At 44.0% G+C, this 22,429-nt stretch overlaps 1 protein-coding gene across 1 annotated transcript in view; it reads left to right on the top strand.

Moving 5' to 3' along the window:
* Positions 1 to 19,543, top strand: part of SERPINI2 (serpin family I member 2) — a 38,115-nt gene extending 18,572 nt beyond the window's left edge. Inside the window, exons 5-9 of the mRNA XM_053390448.1 lie at positions 2,576 to 2,771; positions 5,128 to 5,225; positions 6,444 to 6,530; positions 13,151 to 13,240; positions 19,325 to 19,543. Coding sequence (XP_053246423.1) covers positions 2,576 to 2,771; positions 5,128 to 5,225; positions 6,444 to 6,530; positions 13,151 to 13,240; positions 19,325 to 19,401 — 548 coding nt within the window. The 3' untranslated portion in view covers positions 19,402 to 19,543. The remainder of the gene's footprint in view (positions 1 to 2,575; positions 2,772 to 5,127; positions 5,226 to 6,443; positions 6,531 to 13,150; positions 13,241 to 19,324) is intronic.
* Positions 19,544 to 22,429: the final 2,886 nt, after the last annotated feature.

The raw sequence follows: 22,429 nt of genomic DNA, 5'->3' as shown, positions 1-22,429 counted from the left end.
CCGCCTCCTCTCTGTCCCATTGCCAGCAGAAGCTGCCAATCGCCCGCCCGCCCATTGACGCAGCAACCAATAACACACACAATAGCCGCTGACAGCCACGGCAGCAACCAATCAAACATCCACCCTATGCACTACCCATGTATAAGACGACCCCCACTTTGTAGCATGATTTTTAAACAAAAAAAAAAATAGTCTTATACATGGAAAAGACAGTAGGTTCTGTTGAACTCTGAGCCTACTCGCATCAGGACCACAAGTTCCTGTGTGCTTATCTACCTGTTGCCCAAAGCTACCATTATTACAGTCACTCAGGGCTTTTCCCCCCCAGGGGGAACTTGCAGGAACTTTGTTCCAGCATCCCTCAGGTGGGCGCCATTGCCATTCTAAGAGAATGAGGGAGGTGAGTTCATTGTGAGCTCTCTCTCTCTCTCTCTCTCTCTCTCTTAGAAAAATAGCACTGCAGTTAATTATTGAATATTTCCTGTGACAAGTATCACATTCTATCCTGTGCCATTTTAAAACTTCCTTTCTTCGTTTCTTTTCTAATTGTTAATGTCGTTTCTTTTAATCTTCTGGTGGCAGTGCACTGCATACTGTGAACCACAGCACAGAAGTGTTGGTATGACAGTGCCGTTTTAAATGTGTGGTGTTTCGGAGGCGATTTCCCCCCACGAAATGCAGACACTTTCAAAGAGAAGTGGCAAAGCAGATCAATGGACGCTTTTCTCAAAATTGCGAAGTAGCAATAGTGACATTCCAATTAAATCATGTGCATGTACAAGACAAATAATTTCCACATCTCAAGATCTCTGCTCGTTATTTCTGTCTCTTTCTCTGAATCTAACCTGATGTGTTAAATTAATCATGGACGGAGCATGTCAAACTCTTTCCCTTCCAAATGAAGGACTCATGTAGGATTTCGGTTTATTAGTGAGTTTGATCCTGCCTTATAAGGCAGTAGGGGGCCTTGAACCAGGGACTCTGGCAACCGGGTGGCTGAGGTGCCCATGCTTTAACTTGCTGCACCATTGTGGTAGCTTATCAGGAGAAGCAGCTGCCTCCATGCCATTACTGCAGATGGCCAAAGGCAGTTATTAATTCAGCTGTGGTCAAGTGACTCAAGGAACCAATAAGGTTCCACTTGGTTTTATAAAGCTGTTGACTGTTCTCAGTGGTGGAGGAAGGGGTGTGTGGTGGGGGCGGACCCCCCTGGGTGTTATCCCTGAGGGGGAGTTGACGTTTGGCTTGTGGTAGGCTTGGGAGTCACAGGCGTGTGTGGCACTGTTGCCCTACGCTCCTGGCTAGAGGAGGCAGGCAGGGGACAGGACGGGAAGGAGGCAAGCGAGCAAACAAACAACTGAGGGGGGTGGGAAGGGGAGAGGAAGGAAACAGGATTGGTGGGTGTGCCTTTCATTCTGCCTGGAAGACGAGCGCCTACAGCTCCACCCCGGCTGCAGGGCACGTGCCGCTCCGTGCACCTGAGTGGCTATCCAGTGCCTGGGAGGGCGCCCTCAGCCCCCCTGGGAGCACACCCCTCCCCCCTCAGGAGCATGCCCACCCTGGGCAGCACGGGCATATGCTCCACCACTGACTGTTCTGCCTCCTCACTCTCTAAAAATTAATACTCAGAAGTGCTCTGGCTACCTCACTTTACAGACATGCAAAATTGGAACCTGATGGCTTGGCAGAGCATCTCTTACATAATTTAAGATGCAACACAGAGATAGGTGTGAACACTAGTGTTGCATATGCAAAATTAACCCTGAGTTAAAGAATGCAGAGTCAGTGCGGTGACCTATTGTCTTGTCTTCAGGCCATGGTGGAAGGCGGACAGATGGGACCTGATGCCAGCCAGGGGATCCCAGGCTGACTCAGCCCTATCCCCTCCCTGGGGGAAGGGATGAAGCTCAGTGGTAGAGTGTCCTGTCCCGGCTGGCTGTGCCCTGGCACTTGCAAAGCATCCTGAGCCCTGGAGGAGGAAGGAGAAGAAGGGCCCTGGAGGCCAGCCAAAAAGCGGAGCAGCTTCCCCACGGAGCCAGTGGCAGAGCTAGCCGCTTGGGCACTCAAAACAGTGCACATGTCGTGCACCCAGGGGTGGAGTGTGCCAACCAGGGCAACAATCGGTGCAGCGATCGGTGCCCATTGGGGGCGACTGGGGTGGCAATCAGCATCCAGGAGCATGATTGGTGCGGTGATTGGCGCCCAGGGGGTGCCACAGCTATCCACCCAGGGGGGCTTTTATCACCCCCCATAGAGATGACACCAGGGGTGGACCGCCTCCCCGCCCCTCTTCCTATGCTCCGGGCAGCACCTGCAGGTCTTCTGCCTGTGTATTTGACAGCCAAATGGAGACTGGCTCAGCTGGCATAGCTGAGTGGAGGGATGCCTCCATTCAACCCAAACCAGCCATAGTCTTTTGTAAGGGAGGATTGGATTGCTCTGTAAATCTTCACCGTGGTCTAATGAATAGTCTGAAGCCTCTGGGATCCTCTTTCATTTGCTCTTGTTTTGCCACCTCTCTCCTATTACAGTCCAGTAATTAAGACTTTTGCACATTTTCTATTCTTTGTTTTAGGTCATTTCTCTGACCATAATGTGAGCTACCAAGTCTTGGAGCTGCCGTACAAAGGAGAGGAATTCAGTTTCGTGCTGATCCTCCCAGCAGAAGATGTGCCTATAGAAGAGGTCGAGAAACTCATTACAGTCCAGCTGATGAAAAGCTGGTTTGCTGAGATGGAAGAGGACGAGGACGTAGAAATCAGCCTTCCCAGGTATGTAATGACCTCTGTGACGATCTGGTCTTCCTCGTTATCCCTTTTGGTCCTAAATCCTTCTTGTGGAAGAGTTTGTGGAATTAAGACACTGAAAAGGGGAAACTGATTTACTGACCTGGGAGCTTTGCAGTTATTTAAGCTAATGGCAGTTTGTGCTTACTAATTTCTCTAGCGAATTTAAATGAAATTAGGGCCTATTAAGAGCTGACAGGTACAAAATGTCTATTCCTCCAAGAAGCACAATGAAGCTGGTAATGGTACCATGTGCTTTTACTGCCTTGATCCAGAGATGGCACCCCAAATGTAGAGGGCTTCCAATTCCCATCAACAGCCAATGGTCAGGGATTATAGGATGTATAGTCCAACGACATCTAGAGGGCCAAAGGTTCCCATTCCTGCTTTAATCCCTTTTTTCTTGTACTTACTGTCCCAACTGTGTTTGTTTTTAAATGTTAGCATGTGTTGCTAGTGTCTTGGTGGACTGCATTGTTGACTGAGTCCTTTGAGTCCTGTATAGCTCATAATAAACTGGAGGAGGGCTTGGTTGTTTGTTAGGAAACCTGAACAGGAACACTCAAATTAAGGGCTGAGAATAGGCTGCAAGACCTGCTGGTTCCATAATACGTGCAACCTGAAGTTTAAAATAGCCTGGTGCAAAATAAATGAACCAGTAGGTAGGAAAGAGTCTTCTGCAGTGTGTAAAAATTGAGGGCTCAGGGAGCTCAGATAGTGATCGTTTCTGGAGTGCTGAACAGAAACATGAGCACCCTTGTATTTTCACCTGCAAAGAGTTGTGGGTGAGTGAAGGGGAAAAGATAATCTGGGAAAGCAGAACAAATGAAGTAGTGCCTTTTAATAGAGCCAATTCATCTTTAAAATATGGGTAAAGAGGAACCAAGGGCATGCTAGTAAAAGATACAAACTTAGATCCAATCCATAATTTAAGCAGAAAAACCAAGTAAAATAATTACTACAATTACTATACTCCAACCACTCTTATTACAATCAGGATGATTTATTACTGTATATCCCTCATAATACATCCAATGAAACTGTCAAAATGCGCCTGTCATAGCCTTCATATAATATCTATAAAGAAAAATTCAAAATCTATCCGGTGTAGTAAATCTTCTGCCATCACATCTCCACTTGCACGGGAGTAAACCCAATTGGCCTTAATGGAATTACTCCTGCGTAGTCACATATAGTGTTGCATTGTCACACTGCCAGAGCCAAACCTCATTAAAATGCCATAAAAGGCTTCATAGATATATATTTATATTTCCCCCACAAATTAAAATGCTTCTCCTTATCTCTCATCTTGCAAAGCATGTATAGGCTCATCAAGGACATTGTCTGTCTGAGCCTTTGCAGAGATAAATGCAGACTCCTTAATTACCATTGTACAGTGGTACCTCTAGTTGTGTTCCGCTCTTGTTACGGACTTTCAGCTTACGAACGCAGCAAACGCGGAAGTGTTTACATCTGGGTTCACCCTGCGCACATGCGCAGAAGTGATCGGCGTGCTTCACGCATGTGCAGAAGTGATCTTTGCACTTCATACATGCACAGAAGCGCTCGATCATGCCACACACATGCTCTAGTTGCGGATTTTTCGGGGTGCAAACGGCACCCTGAAATGGATTAAGTTCACAACTAGAGGTACCACTGTATCTGCAACAACACACCCTCCTCACCAAAGAGACCTTGGATCCAACTTACAACAGAAGCAGTAAAACACCCTCCCCTCCAATAGGGATCAATATTTGGGAAGTTTTTAAGATCCCTTCTCATTAATTGGTTTTGGAGAGGGCTAAGACTCCATCCCTCTTCCTCTATCACCAACTTCGAAACCCCATTGCCATAGATGCTCCTCACATCTAGGATTGGCAAAGGGAGGCCAGATGGAACTGCTTCGAAAGGAGGGATATTCCAGGGCCCACCATATTCTGACTCTCCAGCTTGAATGAAACTGAGACATAAAGAAAGAAAATTATCCGTGGTGGACCAAGGATACCTTAATGCTTTTTTGCACAGCCCAATTCCATACCTTTGTAGAGGTTGTTCCATTAGGGTGAATGTGTCCCATCACCTTTAGTATTTCCTCAGCAGGTCCCCGCCATCTTTCTTATGTCCAGATCAGGGGGCAGCAATGTCTGTCAGCTTCCTCCTCCTTAATTTCTGTGTTGTCCATGTAGAACTCAGCTGGGAGGTGGGCTGGGTCAAAATTAGAATTAGTTGGCTCTGTCTCTCATTGACTTGGGCTCCAGCTATTACTGGTGTCTCTGCCTTACACCTAGCTGGTTCTAACAGGAATCAGCCAACACTGATTCTATATGTTCACTTCCTACAGGTTTAAAATAGAGCAAATGGTGGACTTGAAAGAGATTATCCAGCCTCTCAACGTTACTGAGATTTTTAATAATGGCTGTGACCTTTCTGGAATAACAGGTGCTTTGATTTATTATGCTGATGGTTGCTGCTGCGAACATTTTATCTGTGTTTTCGGTCCTTATTGTCTGCTGTAATCATGTACTTTTAACAAAGTGTGTTTCAGTATTTCGTTCAAGGACAAAGGAACACCCTGCTTTTTAAACATACAGGTTTTAAAACTATATAAAAAGAGTGAGGGGTTATTATTCTGTGACAGAACCCTTGCTTATCTCACCCCAGATTTCAAGCAAAGGCATGAAAAGGAACGTTGTTCAGAACAGAATTGCCACATGGTTTTTTTTACCTCAGAGGGAAGCACATGTGAAACGTGGTCTTTCCTTAGGAGAAACAGCTAAGGAATTTTGATGGCGGGCACAAGAGGTTTGTTAAAAGTAGCCAGTTTTGTTGCAAATGTTCATGTCCCTCTTTTTTAAGAAAACAACAACAGCACACAAATCTTTACTTTAAGTAAAATTCAAGGCCAATGAGGAAGTTCCTTCTCAGGAGAAGGCATGTTCAAGGAATAAGGTGTTAGCAAAGGCAGCCAGGAAACTGTTGCTTATCTCTCAGATGGCGGGATACAAACTATGTCACTTGCTGCTGTGTTGTTTTTTTTAAAAATAATGTCAATTTATCTCTCCACCCCACACCACCCATTTATTGGGACCATGCAGACATTTAAAATGCTTTCCTTACCCACTGCGTACTTGACTAAAATCCACACACACATGCCTGCCTTTAGTCTCTGAGGGGAATTTCCTAATAGCACCAGAGACTGCCATTACTCTCTGAGAGAAACGTCTGGAGTCTAATAGCAGCTGTGGTAGCAGCGGTGGGATTTTTGTTGGCTACTGTATAGCAGTGGAAGATGTCGGGAACTGCTCACCACTGTCCCACATGGGGAAGTGAGTAACTGCAGAATACACACCTCGAGGGAGCGCTTCCCTTGGCCTATACCTTGCAAGGTTGACTGGACTACTAGTCATGAAGGCTGCATGCTACCTCCAGGAACTGGGGTTCTGAATACCGGTAACTGGGTAATAATAGCAGGAGATAAGTTGTGATCACTCTTTTGGCATCTGGTTGGCTGCGTTGCAGACAGGATGGCTGCATAAGACTCGTCTTTTGCTCTGAACAATCCCATGTGATTTCCCTCCCTTCTCTATAGGCAGGGTTGAGATTAATAATGACACATGCATCATATATGAACTCTTTATCATTCATGTCCCCTCTCAGATTCTGCTGATGTCCACATTTCTAAAGCCATTCAAAAAGTCTGTTTTGAGCTGCATGAAGATGGGAGTGAAGCAGCAGCATCTGCCGGTAATGACACGACAGAGATCTTATTCGATCTATCAGGACGAATGTTACGTGACCAGATCTAGGCTACCATATTTGGATGGGATGGGCTGATGTTAGGTGCCCAAAAGGTCAAAGGGTTGTACTTTTTAAACTGTGTATGCACTTGTGGGCAATAATACTCATGGGAAATAATTTGTTGTTGTTGTTGTTTAGTCGTTTAATCATGTCTGACTCTTCATGACCCCATGGACCAGAGCACGCCAGGCACTCCTGTCTTCCACTGCCTCCCGCAGTTTGGTCAAACTCATGCTGGTAGCCTCAAGAACACTACCCAACCATCTCGTCCTCTGCCATCCCCTTCTCCTTGTGCCCTCAAATCTTTCTCAACATCAGGGTCTTTTCCAGGGAGTCTTCTCTTCTCATGAGGTGGTCAAAATATTGGAGCCTCAGCTTCAGGATCTGTCCTTCCAGTGAGCACTCAGGGCTGATTTCCTTCAGAATGGATAGGTTTGATCTTCTTGCAGTCCATGGGACTCTCAAGAGTCTCCTCCAGCACCATAATTCAAAAGCATCCATTCTTCGGCGATCAGCCTTCTTTATGGTCCAGCTCTCACTTCCATACATCACTACTGGGAAAACCATAGCTTTTACTATACAGACCTTTGTTGGCAAGGTGATGTCTCTGCTTTTTAAGATGATGTCTAGGTTTGTCACTGCTTTTCTCCCAAGAAGCAGGCGTCTTTTAATTTCGTGGCTGCTGTCACCATCTGCAGTGAACATGGAGCCCAAGAAAGGAAAATCTCTCACTGCCTCCTAATGGCACATGCTAAATGTTTGCTGGTTGGCACAAGACTTCCAACCTATGGAATGAAGTTGCATGTCAGGGTAAGGACAGGGGAGCCCTGGGAGATGAAGAGACAAATGCTCTACAGCAGGCATGGCAAACCTTTCCTCTTCCTGACATTTCTAGACTACAAATACCATCATCCATACATATTGGCCATGGTGGCTGGGGTGAATGGGAACTGGAGGTTGAGCTGCATATGAACAAGCATAGGTTGCTATTAATTAATTCAATTTATATACTACCCTTGATCCAGGGATCACAGGGTAGTTTTCAATATAAAATGCACACAAACGTATAACATAGTTACTACAAGCAAACCCCACCCCACCCCCACAGTTTAAAAGGCCATAGATTGACAAATTAAACAAAGGCCTGGGAGAAGATGAATGTTTTTACCTGGCACCTAAAGATATGTAATGAAGGTGCCTAGTGGGCCTCCCTTTGGAGAGCATTTCACAAGCTCAGGGCCACCACAGAAAAGCCCCTGCTCCCCAGCCCTAGACTCCAAGCAAGTTTTATGTGGCTCACTAATGTGCAACTGAAGAAGAGGGTCCTTTAGAGACTGGAGAGACATTATACAAGCACCAGTTCAGGTCTGGAGCTTGTTGGCATTTGCTGGGCTTCACTGGGGCAAGAAAACAAAGGATGCAGTAGAGGGCATGGTCCTAATTTGAGAGGAGATGTTGAACTGTTGTTATTCTGTTAGCCCTCTGGTTTTCCTTTGGTTAACTTATAATTTAGGCAGAACGCATTTGCCTCCAAGGGTCTAAAAAGTCAAGACCCAGAGGAGCCATTTGTTGGTGGCATCAATAATTAATGACTTTGTAGCCTTCCAGACACATCGGAATATATTTAGTGCTTCTCAGCAGTCTAGAGTGATGCAAAAGATGCCGCCTGAATTTCTATGATCTGAAGGCTGCAGTCCTAGAACTCACACTCATTTGGGAGTCAGCCACGTGGCTCTGTCTTCCAAGGTTCTTCCTGTTTAAGGGCTGAATTCACTGGAAGTTCTTCTGCAGACATCTCTCAGGAATGCAATGGCCAATGGAGCACAGTCTAATGTGAAGTTCATTGTTGTTCAGTGTGCAAGTACTTTAAATGAACATGCGTCAGACTATGGCTGGGCTGATGCTTATATGCCTATGGGAGAGAAAAGTTGCTGTATTCTTTTGAGCTCATGCATATGCATCCTAAAGGGCCGTTCCTACAATCTCCCCTTAGCAATTCATTTTTCCAGTTAAGTGATGTTTATAAAAATTCACAGGGTAAAGGCATATATTAGTGAAAGCACCATACAAACATTGATGTCAGGTGAAATTGCTTTGCAAAATATGTATATTAGGCAAAATTGCTCACAAATGTGTGCATAAAGAGAATTGCACATTAAAATGTGGGTGGATTTTCACGAGGACTTAAAAACACACACCATAAACTGTGTGCAAATTTGGAGAACTGTACTTAAGACTGGAAAACCGAAGAACTGAGAGAAACCAAAACTGACAGATTTGCCTATCCCTAATGACATTTATATTTCACCTTTCCCCAAAGAGCTCAAGATAGTGATGTACACGATTTTCTCCCTCTCCATCTGATCCTTGCAACAACCCCTTTCTGTTTAGGGTTTATGCACACTTTCTTTTGGTCCCATGGCTTTCTCCTGGGGAAAACTGCTCTTTAGCACCCAATTGGAACAAACAGTAGTTCTGTTTTTTTCTGGATTGATGTTTGCTCCAATTTAGCACTAAGGAGTGAGTTTTCTGTGGGAAAAGAGCGGGGCATGGGGGAAACCGCTCAGACCCATGCCTAGAAAGCGGAAGCAAAACAACACTTGAGCATGTGCTGTCTAGGCATGAGACAAGAAGAAGTGAGCCCTTGGTTTCACAGGTTAGGCTGAGAGATGAGGACTGATCCAAGGTCATCTAGTAAACTTCATTGCTGAGTGGCAGTTTGAACCCTGGTATTCTGGGTCATATGGCAGACTGGCTTACATGATCTGGACCTCTTCTGCAAGCCCAATTTTTCTCACAGTTAGAAGAAGTACGGATCAAAGGCTTGAATGCCTGTGGTGCTCAGGAAACCCTGGACAGGAGTGTACCCGCTTTGCTGACCGTTTTGTATGCCATATTTGTATGCAAGTGGTACAGTATATAACGTCACTTTGCAAATGATTACCTTCACTTAAGCAAGGGTGTTAATAAGAATCTGAACAAAAGCTGATATTTAGTTTAATGGCATAGTTCCCTACCATCATAGTGCCTTCTGCTAAAAAGTAAAAGAAAAGAGGGAAAAGGCAAATGTATTTTCAGATTTAAACCACTCTTCTAAAGCACATTTTGCAGTTTATGTGGCCCATTTTAAACTTTCAGTTTGACAAATGCCTGCAGGGAAGGTAATAACTATAGTTAAAAGTGAATATAGTCACAAATATGTCCTTCAAATGAGTTTCAAAATGGAGAGCCGTATCTTGAGATTTCAACTTCTTCAACTCAATGCATCTCTAGCAGGTTATTATCCTTGATAGCTTTTGAGAAATCCCTAAAGAAAATGCCATATTATAAAACAACGGTGTGGTGTATAAGAATTTCCCAGTAATGGCTCAATTGCCTTTTGATGATTTGTAACTATAAAGCGGCAGAGCGGGTGGGGGAGAATGTTGTAACTCATTTTCCACTTGCAAAGATTTTGCTCAGAACGGTAGGTGATCCGAAAAGTGAAAAGCATTTAACAGGATTTAACAATTGCTTCTCTTCTTCTGAGTCATATTTTGGAGGCTTAACTGATGGCACATGGTGGTTTGATCTCTTACAGGAAATCTTCTTTTTTTACTAAAAAGGTATAAGGAATATTGTTAATCCGTGACACATTCAGCTATGTTAATACATAGGCATCAGTGTCCCCTTGGCCATGAAACTGATCTACAGTTCATGGCGGCTGAGCGAAGTAGGTTATAAAATATTATGCTTTTTCGACTGGAATATCCCATCGGTTGATAAGACAGGAGGGAGCTTTGCAGATGATTTAGCTAAGAAAATTCTATAGGCTGTAGCTCAGGGGCAGAGCAACTGCTTTGCATTCAGAAGGTCCCATGTTTGATCTCCAACACTCCCAGGTAGTTTTGTCCATCCCATGCCTGGAAGGGAAAGCAATCTAGTGAATGTGATTGGTATTTGAAATTCATGTCTCTTTCATAGTAAACGTAAAGGGACCCCTGACCATTAGGTCCAGTCATGGCCGACTCTGGGGTTGCGGCGCTCATCTTGCTTTATTGGCCAAGGGAGCCGGCGTACATGTGGCCAGCATGACTAAGCCGCTTCTGGCAAACCAGAGCAGCGCACGGAAACGCCGTTTACCTTCCCGCCGGAGCGGTACCTATTTATCTACTTGCACTTTGACATGCTTTCGAACTGCTAGGTTGGCAGGAGCAGGGACCGAGCAACGGGAGCTCACCCTGTCGCAGGGATTCAAACCGCCCAGGACCTCCATACACGCTGCCCAGGATTGCACCCTGGAGAGGTCACAGTTTGACTTCACCGCTGGATGCACACTCCATCAGACAGACGGATGGCAACAATATCTCTTCCCATCATCTTTGACCACTGGGCATCCTAGCTAGGAATGATGGGAACTGTAATCCAACACATTTGGAAACCCAAAGTTGAGAAAGACTGCTTTAGGCTCTCTTTTCCTTCCTGGACAGCTCACGTTTTATAAGAAATGACGCATGTTTCGGGAATTATCCTTATCTATAAAATACAGAGCCCTAGCACCGTAAAATTCTATGGGACACATAAAAAATCATAGCCCTCCCTAAATCATCACTTGGGTTTGTAAGTCCATGACTTAAGCCCTATATTTCTCATTTGTTCTCTGGTGTTTAAGGGCAAAAGCATGACTCTCTCTATTGATTAGCTACAAAGCCTTGATTTGCTCTTTGATTCCAACGCTTCCCTTGTTCTTGTATGGGCCACGTCACTGCTTCTGAAAACAACAACACAGCAGGTACCCACCCCTTCCTTCGTGATCTCTTGCCTACAAGTCCAGGTCATGCTCCCAGACTACTGCAGGGATATTTCTTCTCTCTGGCCTCTGCTTGCTGTGCCTCTCATCTCTAACCAGAACACCACTGCCATTCACTTTTCATCGCCCTGATATGTGGCTCTTCAAATCCCTACTTTGATTCCTACTACTTCTAGCACAAAATTCCACTTTAAGACTCGGGATGGTTGAAACTGTCAGTTTTTATTTCTTCTCATTTTTCATTTTTCTAGTGTTCAGGTCTTCACATTTCTGCATCACTTTGCTTTTTTTACATATAAACATTCTCATCCCTATTTTAGTGTGAATCTCTCCTAATATAAACATTTTGTATGCAAATTTCTCGAATAGGCACATTTTTTTTACAAGTAGTTTCCCCTAATACAATGCATATTTGTATGTTATTTTCACTAATATGTGCATGTTGAGAGCTGGTGTGGTGTAGTGGTTAAGAGCGGTGGACTTGTAATCTGGTGAACTGGGTTCGCTTCCCCACTCCTCCACATGCAGCTGCTGGGTGACCTTGGGCCAGTCACACTTCTCTGAAGTCTCTCAGCCCCACTCACCTCACAGAGTGTTTATTGTGGGGGAAGAAGGGAAAGGAGATTGTTAGCTGCTTTGAGACTCCTTAAGGGGAGGGAAAGGCAGGATATCAAGGCCAAACTCTTCCTCTTCTTCTTCTTGTGCCCATTGCTTGACTGGAGACTTTGCATTACAAAATTCAGAGAAGTGCAAATTTCATGGGATGGCTCAGTTTCAGAGTCGTCCCTGCCAATAGATGTGAAGTTGGCAGGGAACTGATGCGTGTGAGGGAAAGAGAGGGGAAGAAAACCACTTCTAGGTTGTGGCACCTGGTCCATGGAGCAGAATCCCAAGATTATTCTTCCTGGCTCCTTCTTTGCTTGCTTTAAAGCATACAGCAAGCCCACAACTTACACACATTTAATTTGTGGGCATTCAGCTTTATGTGCCTGGCAAAAATTAAAAATGAATTTAAAAAAGGGGGTAGGCATCTGGTTAAAAAGACTCTGATTTTGGCTTTAGGAGTGATCCCTGGAACTTAACCCATGTTTTATGTCAGCATGGATTTGGTTAGTTAAGGACTTATACTATCGCTGTTCCTTGGTGCTGTGGTCTAAACCACTGAGCTTCTTGGACTTGCTGATCAGAAGGGCGGCGGTTTGAATCCATGCACCCCATAATGGGGTGAGCTCCCGTTGCTCTGTCCCAGCTCCTGCCAACCTAGCAGTTCGAAAGCATACCAGTGCAAGTAGACAAATAGGTACAGCTGTGGTGGGAAGGTAAACGGCATTTCCGTGCACTCTGGCTTCCGTCACAGTGTTCCGTTATGCCAGAAGCGGTTTAGTCATGCTGGCCACATGACCCAGAAAGCTGACTGTGGACAAACGCCGGCTCCCTCTACCTGAAAGTGAGATAAGCGCTGCACCTCATAGTCACCTTTGACTGGACTTAAGCATCCAAGGGTCCTTTATCTTTTACCTTGTTCCTTGTTGGGATTTAAGGCTACTATTTCAGTGTTGCTATACGTCACCGCTGTTATTTTTGGATTGTATATATTTTAGGATGCAATCCTTTACCCACTGACAGAGTAAGCACTGCTGAACTCAAAGGGACTTACTTCTGATTAGCCATGACAGAGCTAATAATTGAGGCTGTTACTGTATCTTTTAATTTGAAAAACACTTCCTTTTGTCTGACCCTTGTGCTTGTTTTTGCCTTTGTAAAAAATATACTGCAGGCATGCATTTGACAGCAATCATGAGCCTGTCCCACAAGCAGGTTGTGGCAAACCGACCATTCCTCTTTATCCTGAGACATAACTCGACAGGTAAATGGATAAGCAATGTATTTATTGTTACATTTGATTCAATGTATTGTTGTTTATTAGAGGGTTGGTTGGTAAGGGTTTGGAAGTTAAAGACCATTGTCCTAAACCACTTCTCAGCAGGTGAAGACATTAGCTTTTTCCAGACCTTCTCCTCTGATATGATTACCATTGCGTGAGGGGGGTGAATGGGTCTGCAGTCCATCTCTGTACGCCTATCAATGTGTTTGTGTGTGTGTGTGTAGTTCTGTCTGTCTGTCTGAACAGTGCTCTTGTGTTCAGGTTCTGCTTTCAGGTTTCATCTGTGAGAACAGGACTCAGGATTAGATAGGCCATAGCTCTTATTATGCTCACGTGGGCTCCTCTCAGAATTTAGAGCCCTGATTATGTCTGTTGGGTCAGAACCCAACAGTTGTGGAAGAAACGGGATTGGTTTAGGTGACCAATGAATTTTCTGACCCTCCTGATTTTCTTATGAGTTTTGTTTGTTTCCATTCCCAGCTGGAGAGAGGAGTTTAATTGGCAGTGCCAGTGTGGAACTATGGTTAAGTCACCTCAGGGCTGTTTCACACATTATGAAGCCACAAACCAGGCGACTCACTGAATATACACTTGATAGGAAGCTGCAGCCAGCAAATCCTAGCTCCTTGAACTTTATGATACACATTTTTGAGGCATTCATCTTTTACAGGTTTAGGCTTTTGAAGAAGGTTTGAAGAGTCCCTCAGTAAGGGAGTTTACCCAGACCCTAGGGCAAAGGCATCACCAATATGGCGCTGGCAACTATAGGTGCACATGTGCCCTTGGACCCACAGGATCCCATCCTGTCCTCAAGATGAAGTTTTGCAGTGTGTTCTGGGTGGCTGGGTATGTGTGCAATACCCAAAAAAGTTCCCCCTAAATTGCAAATATTCCCACAGGCCCAACAAGATTGGCAGCTCTTTCCACAGAATCAACTCCTCCAGGCAATCCTGTCATAGAAGTTACAGGAAGTAAGGAGGAATAGGCTGTTAAACCGCTACAATATCTATTACTGTTTCTTGTAAAAGCTGTAGAAATGCCCATTACTATTTTATGATCTTGGCTAAAACCAAACTGTCTAAATTTACCTGCTGCTTTAAATTGAGGATTAGGAAATGGGGCAGCTCGTTTTCAGGAAATAACAGTGGCTAAATGCAAAAGAGAAATCACTGTTATTTTAAGCAGTTACACAATCAGTACTTTTGTCCCCGGACCCCACTGTAACTAAGCCTAAGTAGGAGCCACAGAAATAATTGTATTTGTTTTTCTCCTGTTCACCCCACCCATCATTTCCTTCCCTTTCCTCTGCTGTTTTCCCGATTGTGTATTTTTTAGATTGCAAACCACTTGGGGCAGAGACTTGTTCTCTCATTCTTTGAAATCTGTCACAAACCCTGATATAGTAATGATGATAATAAATAATAGTAATTTCTAAAAACTACTGTCTTATGCGACATGATTTCACATCCAGCCTGGGACCAACATTATCTGACTCCATTTAAGGGCTGGCTGCAGGTGGGATTTTTTTTTTGTTTTGGCCAGGTGGTGGGGGCTTGTAAAAACTGCCCATTCGTGGGTTAGTTGCTACATCAGGGATGGGCAACCTGCCCCCTACATTGCTGGACTAAAAATCCCATCATCTCTTGCCATTGGCATGGGCTGATGGGAACTGGAGTCCAACAACAGCTGGAGGGCCAAAGGCTCCCCACCCCTGCCCCATATCACCCCCCAAACAGAAGCTGTGGGTCTCTAAACAGACCCTCAGCCAGACAGCTGCCATGGGAACATTATCCATAGGAAAATATAGGGAAGAAAATCCATTCTTTATTGGCTCCATAACATTTAACAACCTGTTTTTAAGTAAGGTGTGAGGGTTTGGGGGATTTGCATTACTGTTTTATGCTCCCTGCTGAAATCAAACTGTCTCAAAGTAACCCGCTGCTTTAAATTGAGGATTAGGATGAGTGGCAGCTCATTTTCAGGAAATAATAGTGACTGCAATAAAGAAGGGAAATTACTGTTATTTTTAGCAATTACACAATCAGTATTTTTTTTTGTTACGGCAACTTTCATATTGAATTACTGATAATTTGTCATCGCAATGGCAGACAGGCTTTATCAAAGCTCTTGGTAACCTTGCCGCAACGGAATTAGAGCCTTGGGAATCACGGTGGTGTCTAAACTCTAATTTGGCATGTAAAAATGAAACGTATTTAAAATTGTTGCCTCCAAATGGTGGTGAGAGCAGGATAGCCTCACCGGCAAAAGAAGCATTAGAGTGACCTTCCTGTGAGGTATCAGTCAATCTATCTATACCCTACCTTTGATCCAAGGGGTTCAAGGTAGCGTAAATGCCCCTCCTCCTTCCAATTTTATCCTCACAACAACCCTGTGAGGGTACTTATGGGCTAAGAAGCAGTGACTGGACCAATGTGAGCCAGTGAGCTTCCTGGCCAATCAGGGATTCGGTCTCCCAGGTCTGAGGCTCTAACCACTACACCGCACTTCCAACCTCCTACATCAGTGCTGGATCCAGGTGTCTTTTTGAGAGGGTGGGGCTTTGTGCAAGATGCCCATAGTGGGCCTTCCCTCTGAGTGTGTTCCCCTCCTCTTTGTCCCTTCAGTGTGGTGTAGCGGTTAAGAGCGGTAGTCTGGTAATCTGGTGAACCGGGTTCGCGTCTCCGCTCCTCCACATGAAGCTGCTGGGTGACCTTAGGCTAGTCACACTTCTTTGAAGTCTCTCAGCCCCACTCACCTCACAGAGTGTTTGTTGTGGGGGAGGAAGGGAAAGGAGAATGTTAGCCACTTTGAGACTCCTTCGGGTAGTGATAAAGCGGGATATTAAATCCAAACTCTTCTTCTTCTTCTGCCCGTTTGCTTGTCTTCGTCCTCTGCTCTCAGTCCATAACAGCTGAGCTTGAGGCAACTGGAAGATGCGTCTCCATATATATATATATTTGCTCTTGTTGCTGCTTGCACGCTGAGAGAGGACACATCAACAAGCAGCGAAGGATCTGGGCTTGTAAGCGTCCATCCTTGACACCAGCCCTGCTCCTTCTGAGGACTTTTAATCTGTAAGCAGACTGTCTTTTTAAGGTTTAAAAGACCCAAGGGGCAGGTTAAGGCTTGAGCCAGAAAACATGTGGCTTTGCACAGTCTCTGTGGCTCAAGGATCGGTGAGCCCATATGTGGGAAGACCTGATATTCCTGCAGCCAGGGTGTGCCCATCTTGAGGAGATGGATTACAGCAATCAAGTACTGTATACATTTTGTGAAACAAAACAAAACAATAAATAGAATTGCATAGATCTGAACAACGACAACAAAAAGGGATGGAAAATAAAATAAAGTGAGTCAAAAACAGTCTGCTGTGAAAGGCATGGGTGGGTAGGGGTCCTGGTCCTTTAATGCTAGGAGCAAACTCTAGTCTCCCTTGGCAACTGCTTCAATTAATAAATACAAATCCTTCTAGGTCTGTCTTGCGCAAAACTCCCCAGGGTATTTTAATTTTTTGGACAGCTCTGAGTTGCCCCACAAATAGAACACTGGCAGCAGCCAGGAGAGGAAAGGAGGGGGGGATTCGAGCTGAAAAAAGAAGAAAAGCGTTGTGTGTTTTATACAACTTGTGATACTGCAAACTCTTTTCACATGCACATTGTGCACAGAGAGGACACCGGATCTAATGAGGGGAAAGGGCCACAGGAGGGACTCAAAGCTGCATTTTGTTTGTAGGATAAATACCTTAATTGTCTTACTTGCATATATCTCCTAAGAGAATTCTAGGGATCTTAAGAGGTAATAATAATAATTTTTATTTATACCCCGCCCTCACCAGCCAAGGCTGGGCTCAGGGCGGCTAACAAGCAATAATAAAAACAAATTGAATGAATACAACTTAAAAAACAAGATTAAAATAAAACATTAAAATATTGAAACATTAAAATATTAAAATGCAGCCTCATCACAGGAGGAGAAGGAAAAAGAAAGAGAGGGAGGGAATCAAATTGGCTCCAAGCCAAAGGCCAGGCAGAACAACTCTGTCTTACAGGCCCTGCGGAAAGAAATCAGATCCTGCAGGGCCCTGGTCTCATGAGACAGAGCGTTCCACCAGGCTGGAGCCAGTGTTGAAAAGGCCCTGGTAAGACCTTAGCTTCCTTCAAATTCTGCTTGCATTATTTGGGTTAACCTGAGGCTGAAGTGAACTGAAAAGGAAGAGGCAGAGCCCCTGAATAAATCAGGAGTAAGACCATTATTACAGCCTAGTCATTGGCGCAGGATAGAAATGCATTTTTAAAAAACAATGCACAATAAGATTTTTTTTAAAATAAATAAATCTAGTGTTGACTATACTCCCAAAAGATGTCACCTTTGTCAGGTATGCCAAAACATTTCTTTGACATGTGCTGAGGAAACATTGCAGAAGTATTAAAATGGAAAATAGCTTCATTATCTTACACCGCAATCCCACACTGAGCTGTAAGTTCTGTTTAACTCTAAAAAGGACTTGCTCCCAAGTAACTGCACATAGGATCACTGTCTTTTGGAGCTTAAAAGCTCCTTCTGAGCCAGTGACACACACCTTAGTTACACCCTGTTTGGATTACAGTAGATCAGAATTGTTGTAATTGGATCAATCAAGATCAGGGAAGCAGGAAGAAATAAAAACTGTGTACCCTGAAATTCAACACATGGGAAGTCACTCAAAATGGTTTAATTTGGTATTTGAGTAATTAGCCTTCTAATTGTATTGTAATTTGGTATTGTGATACCAATTTTTTATTGACTTTTGGCTTTTATTGGATTATGGAAATTGAAAATTAATAAAAATATTATATGGATTACAGTAATGCACTCTGCATGGATCTGCCTTTGAAAAGCGCTCAGAAACTTCGACCTGCTCAAAGAGCTGCAGCCAGAGTGTTGATCAGAACTGGTCATAGGGAGCAAACGACTCTCTTGCTACAACAGCTCCACTAGCTACCTGTCTGTTTCTGAGCACAATTCAAAGCACAGCTTAGGTCCAAGCTATCTAGACCTCTCTCCCTGGGGAAGCTAAACTGGCTCCCTCCTTGTCCTTCTGCTGGCAAGTGAAGACTTTGTTGTTCCAACAGGCCTTTGGGAATTGACTGCTTTTAATCAAAGGGCTGGTGCCATGCTGTTTTTATTTTAATTATCTGTACGTTTTAAATAGATGCTATATAAGTTATATATTTTTAATTCCATCAATGTTTAATTATATTTTAATGACTGATTTTGCTGTTTTTAGCAGTTCTTGTTTTTATCTGTGAGCTGCCTTGAACCCCATCAGGGAAGGAGGTGGGGTGTAAATAAACATATATTGATAATAATTATAAGGCAGGCACCATCAGGTAAACAACTATCCCTCAGTCATAGCCCTTCCACCTGTGACAAAGCAATAACAATTCAGGGCTGTTGCAATGACCATGGGTTGTGTCCAGTGCTACACTTACTCAGAGTAGAGCCATTGAAGTCAATGGACATATGGCCAACTTAGGTCCATTCATTTTAGTGCAGCTACTCTGAGGAAAACTTAGTTGGATAAAACCCAATGAACATGCAGTGCTTGGAGCCATTGAGAAAAGTGCAGCATAAGTACTCATGACTGATTGTGAGATGCTGTGATTTTTATTTGTTACAAGTGGTTTTGCACGCACGCAACCCGCAGCGGTGCGTCTGCGCATGCGCAAAGCGCAATTTAGCACTTCTGCGCATGCGCGACCCCCAAAACCCGGAAGTAAACCATTCTGGTACTTCCGGGTTTTGGCAGGTCCGTAATCTGAAAAAACGCAACCTGAAGTGTCTGTAACCCAAGGTATGACTGTTAAAGGACACATTCTACTCGTGTAAAAACACACTGAATCTCGGACTGTCCATGGGCCAGATTTAGAAGGTGATTGGTCCAGATCCGGCCCCCAGGTCTTAGTTTGTCTACCCATGCACTTGAAGGTCAGGTTAGAAATGTCCAGATAAACATAATGAAAATGAAATTATTGCAATTATTTGAAAGTTCCCATCTGAATAACTTTTTCTCTGCCTTCCACTCAGGGTCCATTGTATTTATGGGGAAGCTGGCCAATCCTGACATGCAGCCACAAAAGAGAAGAGACAGAGACTCCCTTTAAAAAGTAATAAGAATCACACTAAGGTCACATGTGCTTTGAGGGGGAGATGGAAGTGTGGTTTCTTTTAATGCTGTTGCCTGCTGAATAGTCTCTCTGCACCTCATATAGCAAGGTTGAATAAACCATTTCTGCATGTACTGTTCGTTTCTAGCTTCTCTGTAAATTATTTTATGTACTTTGGATGCTCTCAAGTACTCCAGGTAATTATAGAAGATTCGTAAAGTGGATATTTGAAAGGAACGATGTGCACTTCAAGAAGCAGCTATATACAAGAGAACGTATTGTTTCTGATCTAAACCATAAAAGGAAAAAGAGAAAAACAATTCTCATGCATTTCTAAGTTCTCATGGAAATTTTCAAATGGCAAGCTTTTCCATTTTGATTGCACCTTGACAGTTATTGCTTCAGCCTATGTGCTGCTCTCCTTTGCTAGCAAACAGGTAAGAAATAAAAACAAAATCCTTCAATCCATTGGCGATGACGAGATAAACAAAAAGGAGATTTTGAAAAAGAATATACTGTTACTATTTCTGCATTTTTAAAAAAAAAACCAAGAAAGCAAAGTATATGTGGATTTTGAATCCATGCTACAAAACTTTTCTTTTCGCTGCCTTTTATAACTGCAGGGTCTATTTTCCTTCAGCTTTCTTGGGCTGGGACCATGTTTGAAGAAGCCCTGGAAAATAATTGACACTCAGGCCTGCCTAGCAATACCATGGTTTATCTTGCCAAAGTAAGATTACAAAAGGGTGGGTGATGGGGCTTGGATGAACATCATGATTTGATTTTTTATACCTGGAGGTTAGCAGAGCATAGACAACAGAAGGCTGTCTCTGTCCAGTTGGGCCACCTGCCCAAGCTGATGGAAGACATTCTGGACCACCAATACCGCCTGAGCCTTAAGCGACAGCCATGGATCCTCTAAGCTGCATACCTGCTCCTTCAGAGAGAGTAACCCCATCAAGAGCAGGCAACCTGACATCCATGTGGTCTAGGGAACCACGTAACACATATTGTCCTAGTCTTATCTGGATCGAGCCTCAGTTTGTTGGCTCTTGTCCAGTCCACTTCAGAGGCAAGATGACAGTCCAGCACATCCACTGCCACACTGGCAGATGTTGCATTTGGGGCAAGCAGTGTTGCTCACACTTGTACTAAGAAGGGAAGCAGCAGGCGAAGTACCTGCAGCAACCGCCATCTTTCTTTCCCCAGGATGCTGCTGGATCCCAGAGGTAGAGTAATGCAGACAGCCAGGAGCTTCTCACTACTTCTCAGTCCCTAAACAAGTTTTTTTTTTTTTTTAAAGGAGATGTTGCTGTTAGCCTGTGAGTCCTAGCATTTCCCCTGCCATACCAGGTGTTGGTGCTGGGCCTGAGAGCAAAAGATTCTACTCGAATGCCTGCTACTCTCTCACCTTCCCCCTTTTCTCTCAGTCTAATAACTGCAACTGGGTGATTTGGTGCTTTCTCTGACAAGCTGTTGCTTCCTCCGCTCGCAGTGAAATACAACGGTGTCTAATAAATAAGATTTAATTGATTTGACTGATAATTGCATTGCTGCATCATTTACACATTTTATTATTCCAGTCTCAGTGATTTTAAAAGAGCTGCACACATGCTCAACTGATGCATGATGAAGCAGCAGGATCTGTATTCTGCATAAGACACTATCCAGTTTTTAAAGTATGTTTCCCCTTATAGCTGGCCGTTTGTTAACACAGCCAAGTTTGAAGCAGGCATGATCCCAAGCTGTGTACAAATCGCTCTCCAGAGAGCACAGGTCATCACAAGCCCAGGCAGATATGACCTGTTTCTTCTTTGGGTCTGACTTCTTAAAACGCTGTGCTGCGCTACACAGCCTCTTTCATTTTGGCATGGCATGGCAGTATCTAAACTTTCTGAGCAGGCAGCCAAGTTGTGGTTATCAGCATTCCCCCCCAAGATAATCTGCTAAACAGTCATCAGCAGCAATAATGTGGACAATGTGATTCTAGCAACAGTGCACCGTCTGCAGTTCTGTGCTCTTCCGTAATGATTTTATGTATACATAAAATCCAAAATTCTTGGGGAACCAGAGACGTTTCTCTGATATCCGTTGCACTGAATCAGCAGCAGCAGCTGCTAGCAATGTCCATTAACACTTCTTTATATATTAACGTTTAATCATGGAAAGCATCATTCGCTGGAGGATGCTAATGGGGGAAATTTATTTATAGTATATTCTCTTTATTCAAAGATACTCAGGCCTTATGCTGACTGGGTCTGTCCATGGCTATGATATAATAGATAGGAAACTGCAAACCTTCCAAGTGTCCCTATTTTCCAGGGATAGTCCTGGATTTACAGAAGCTATCCCAGTTTCTGATTTGATCCTGGAATGTCCCGCTTTTCCTTAGGATGTCCCTATTTTCATTGGAGAAATGTTGGAGAGTATGGAGTTATCTGACACACACACACCCCGAGCCATCTGGAGGTAGCCCTGTATAGGCAGGTTTTTAAATGTTTAATGTTTTATTATGTTTTTATATATGTTGGAAGCCACCCAAAGTGGCTGGGGCAACCCAGTCAGATGGGTGGGGTATAAATAGTAAAAAATAATATTATGGAATAGGACATCCCCTATTTTCATCGGAGAAATGTTGGAGGGTATGAAACGGAAGTTTGGGAACTATAAGCCACAACTGTACAGTGGTACCTCGGGTTAAGAACTTAATTTGTTCTGGAGGTCCTTTCTTAACTTGAAACCGTTCTTAGCCTGAAGCACCACTTTAGCTAATGGGGCCTTGCGCTGCCACCGCACAATTTCTGTTCTCATCCTGAAGCAAAGTTCTTAACCCGAGGTACTATTTCTGGGTCTGTAACCTGAAGCATCTGTAACCTGAGGTACCACTATACCATACATTTAAAGGACTGTTGTGCCACCTTAACAGTCATGGCGTCCACCAAAGAATCTTGGGAACTGTCGTTTGTTAAGGTTGGTGAGAGTTATTAGGAGACCACAGCTGCCCTCATAGAGCTGCAATTCCCAG

The sequence above is a fragment of the Podarcis raffonei genome, chromosome 5 (genome assembly GCF_027172205.1).
Source record: "Podarcis raffonei isolate rPodRaf1 chromosome 5, rPodRaf1.pri, whole genome shotgun sequence".
Lineage (NCBI taxonomy): Eukaryota > Metazoa > Chordata > Lepidosauria > Squamata > Lacertidae > Podarcis > Podarcis raffonei.
This window is presented reverse-complemented; position numbering and strand designations above follow the sequence as displayed.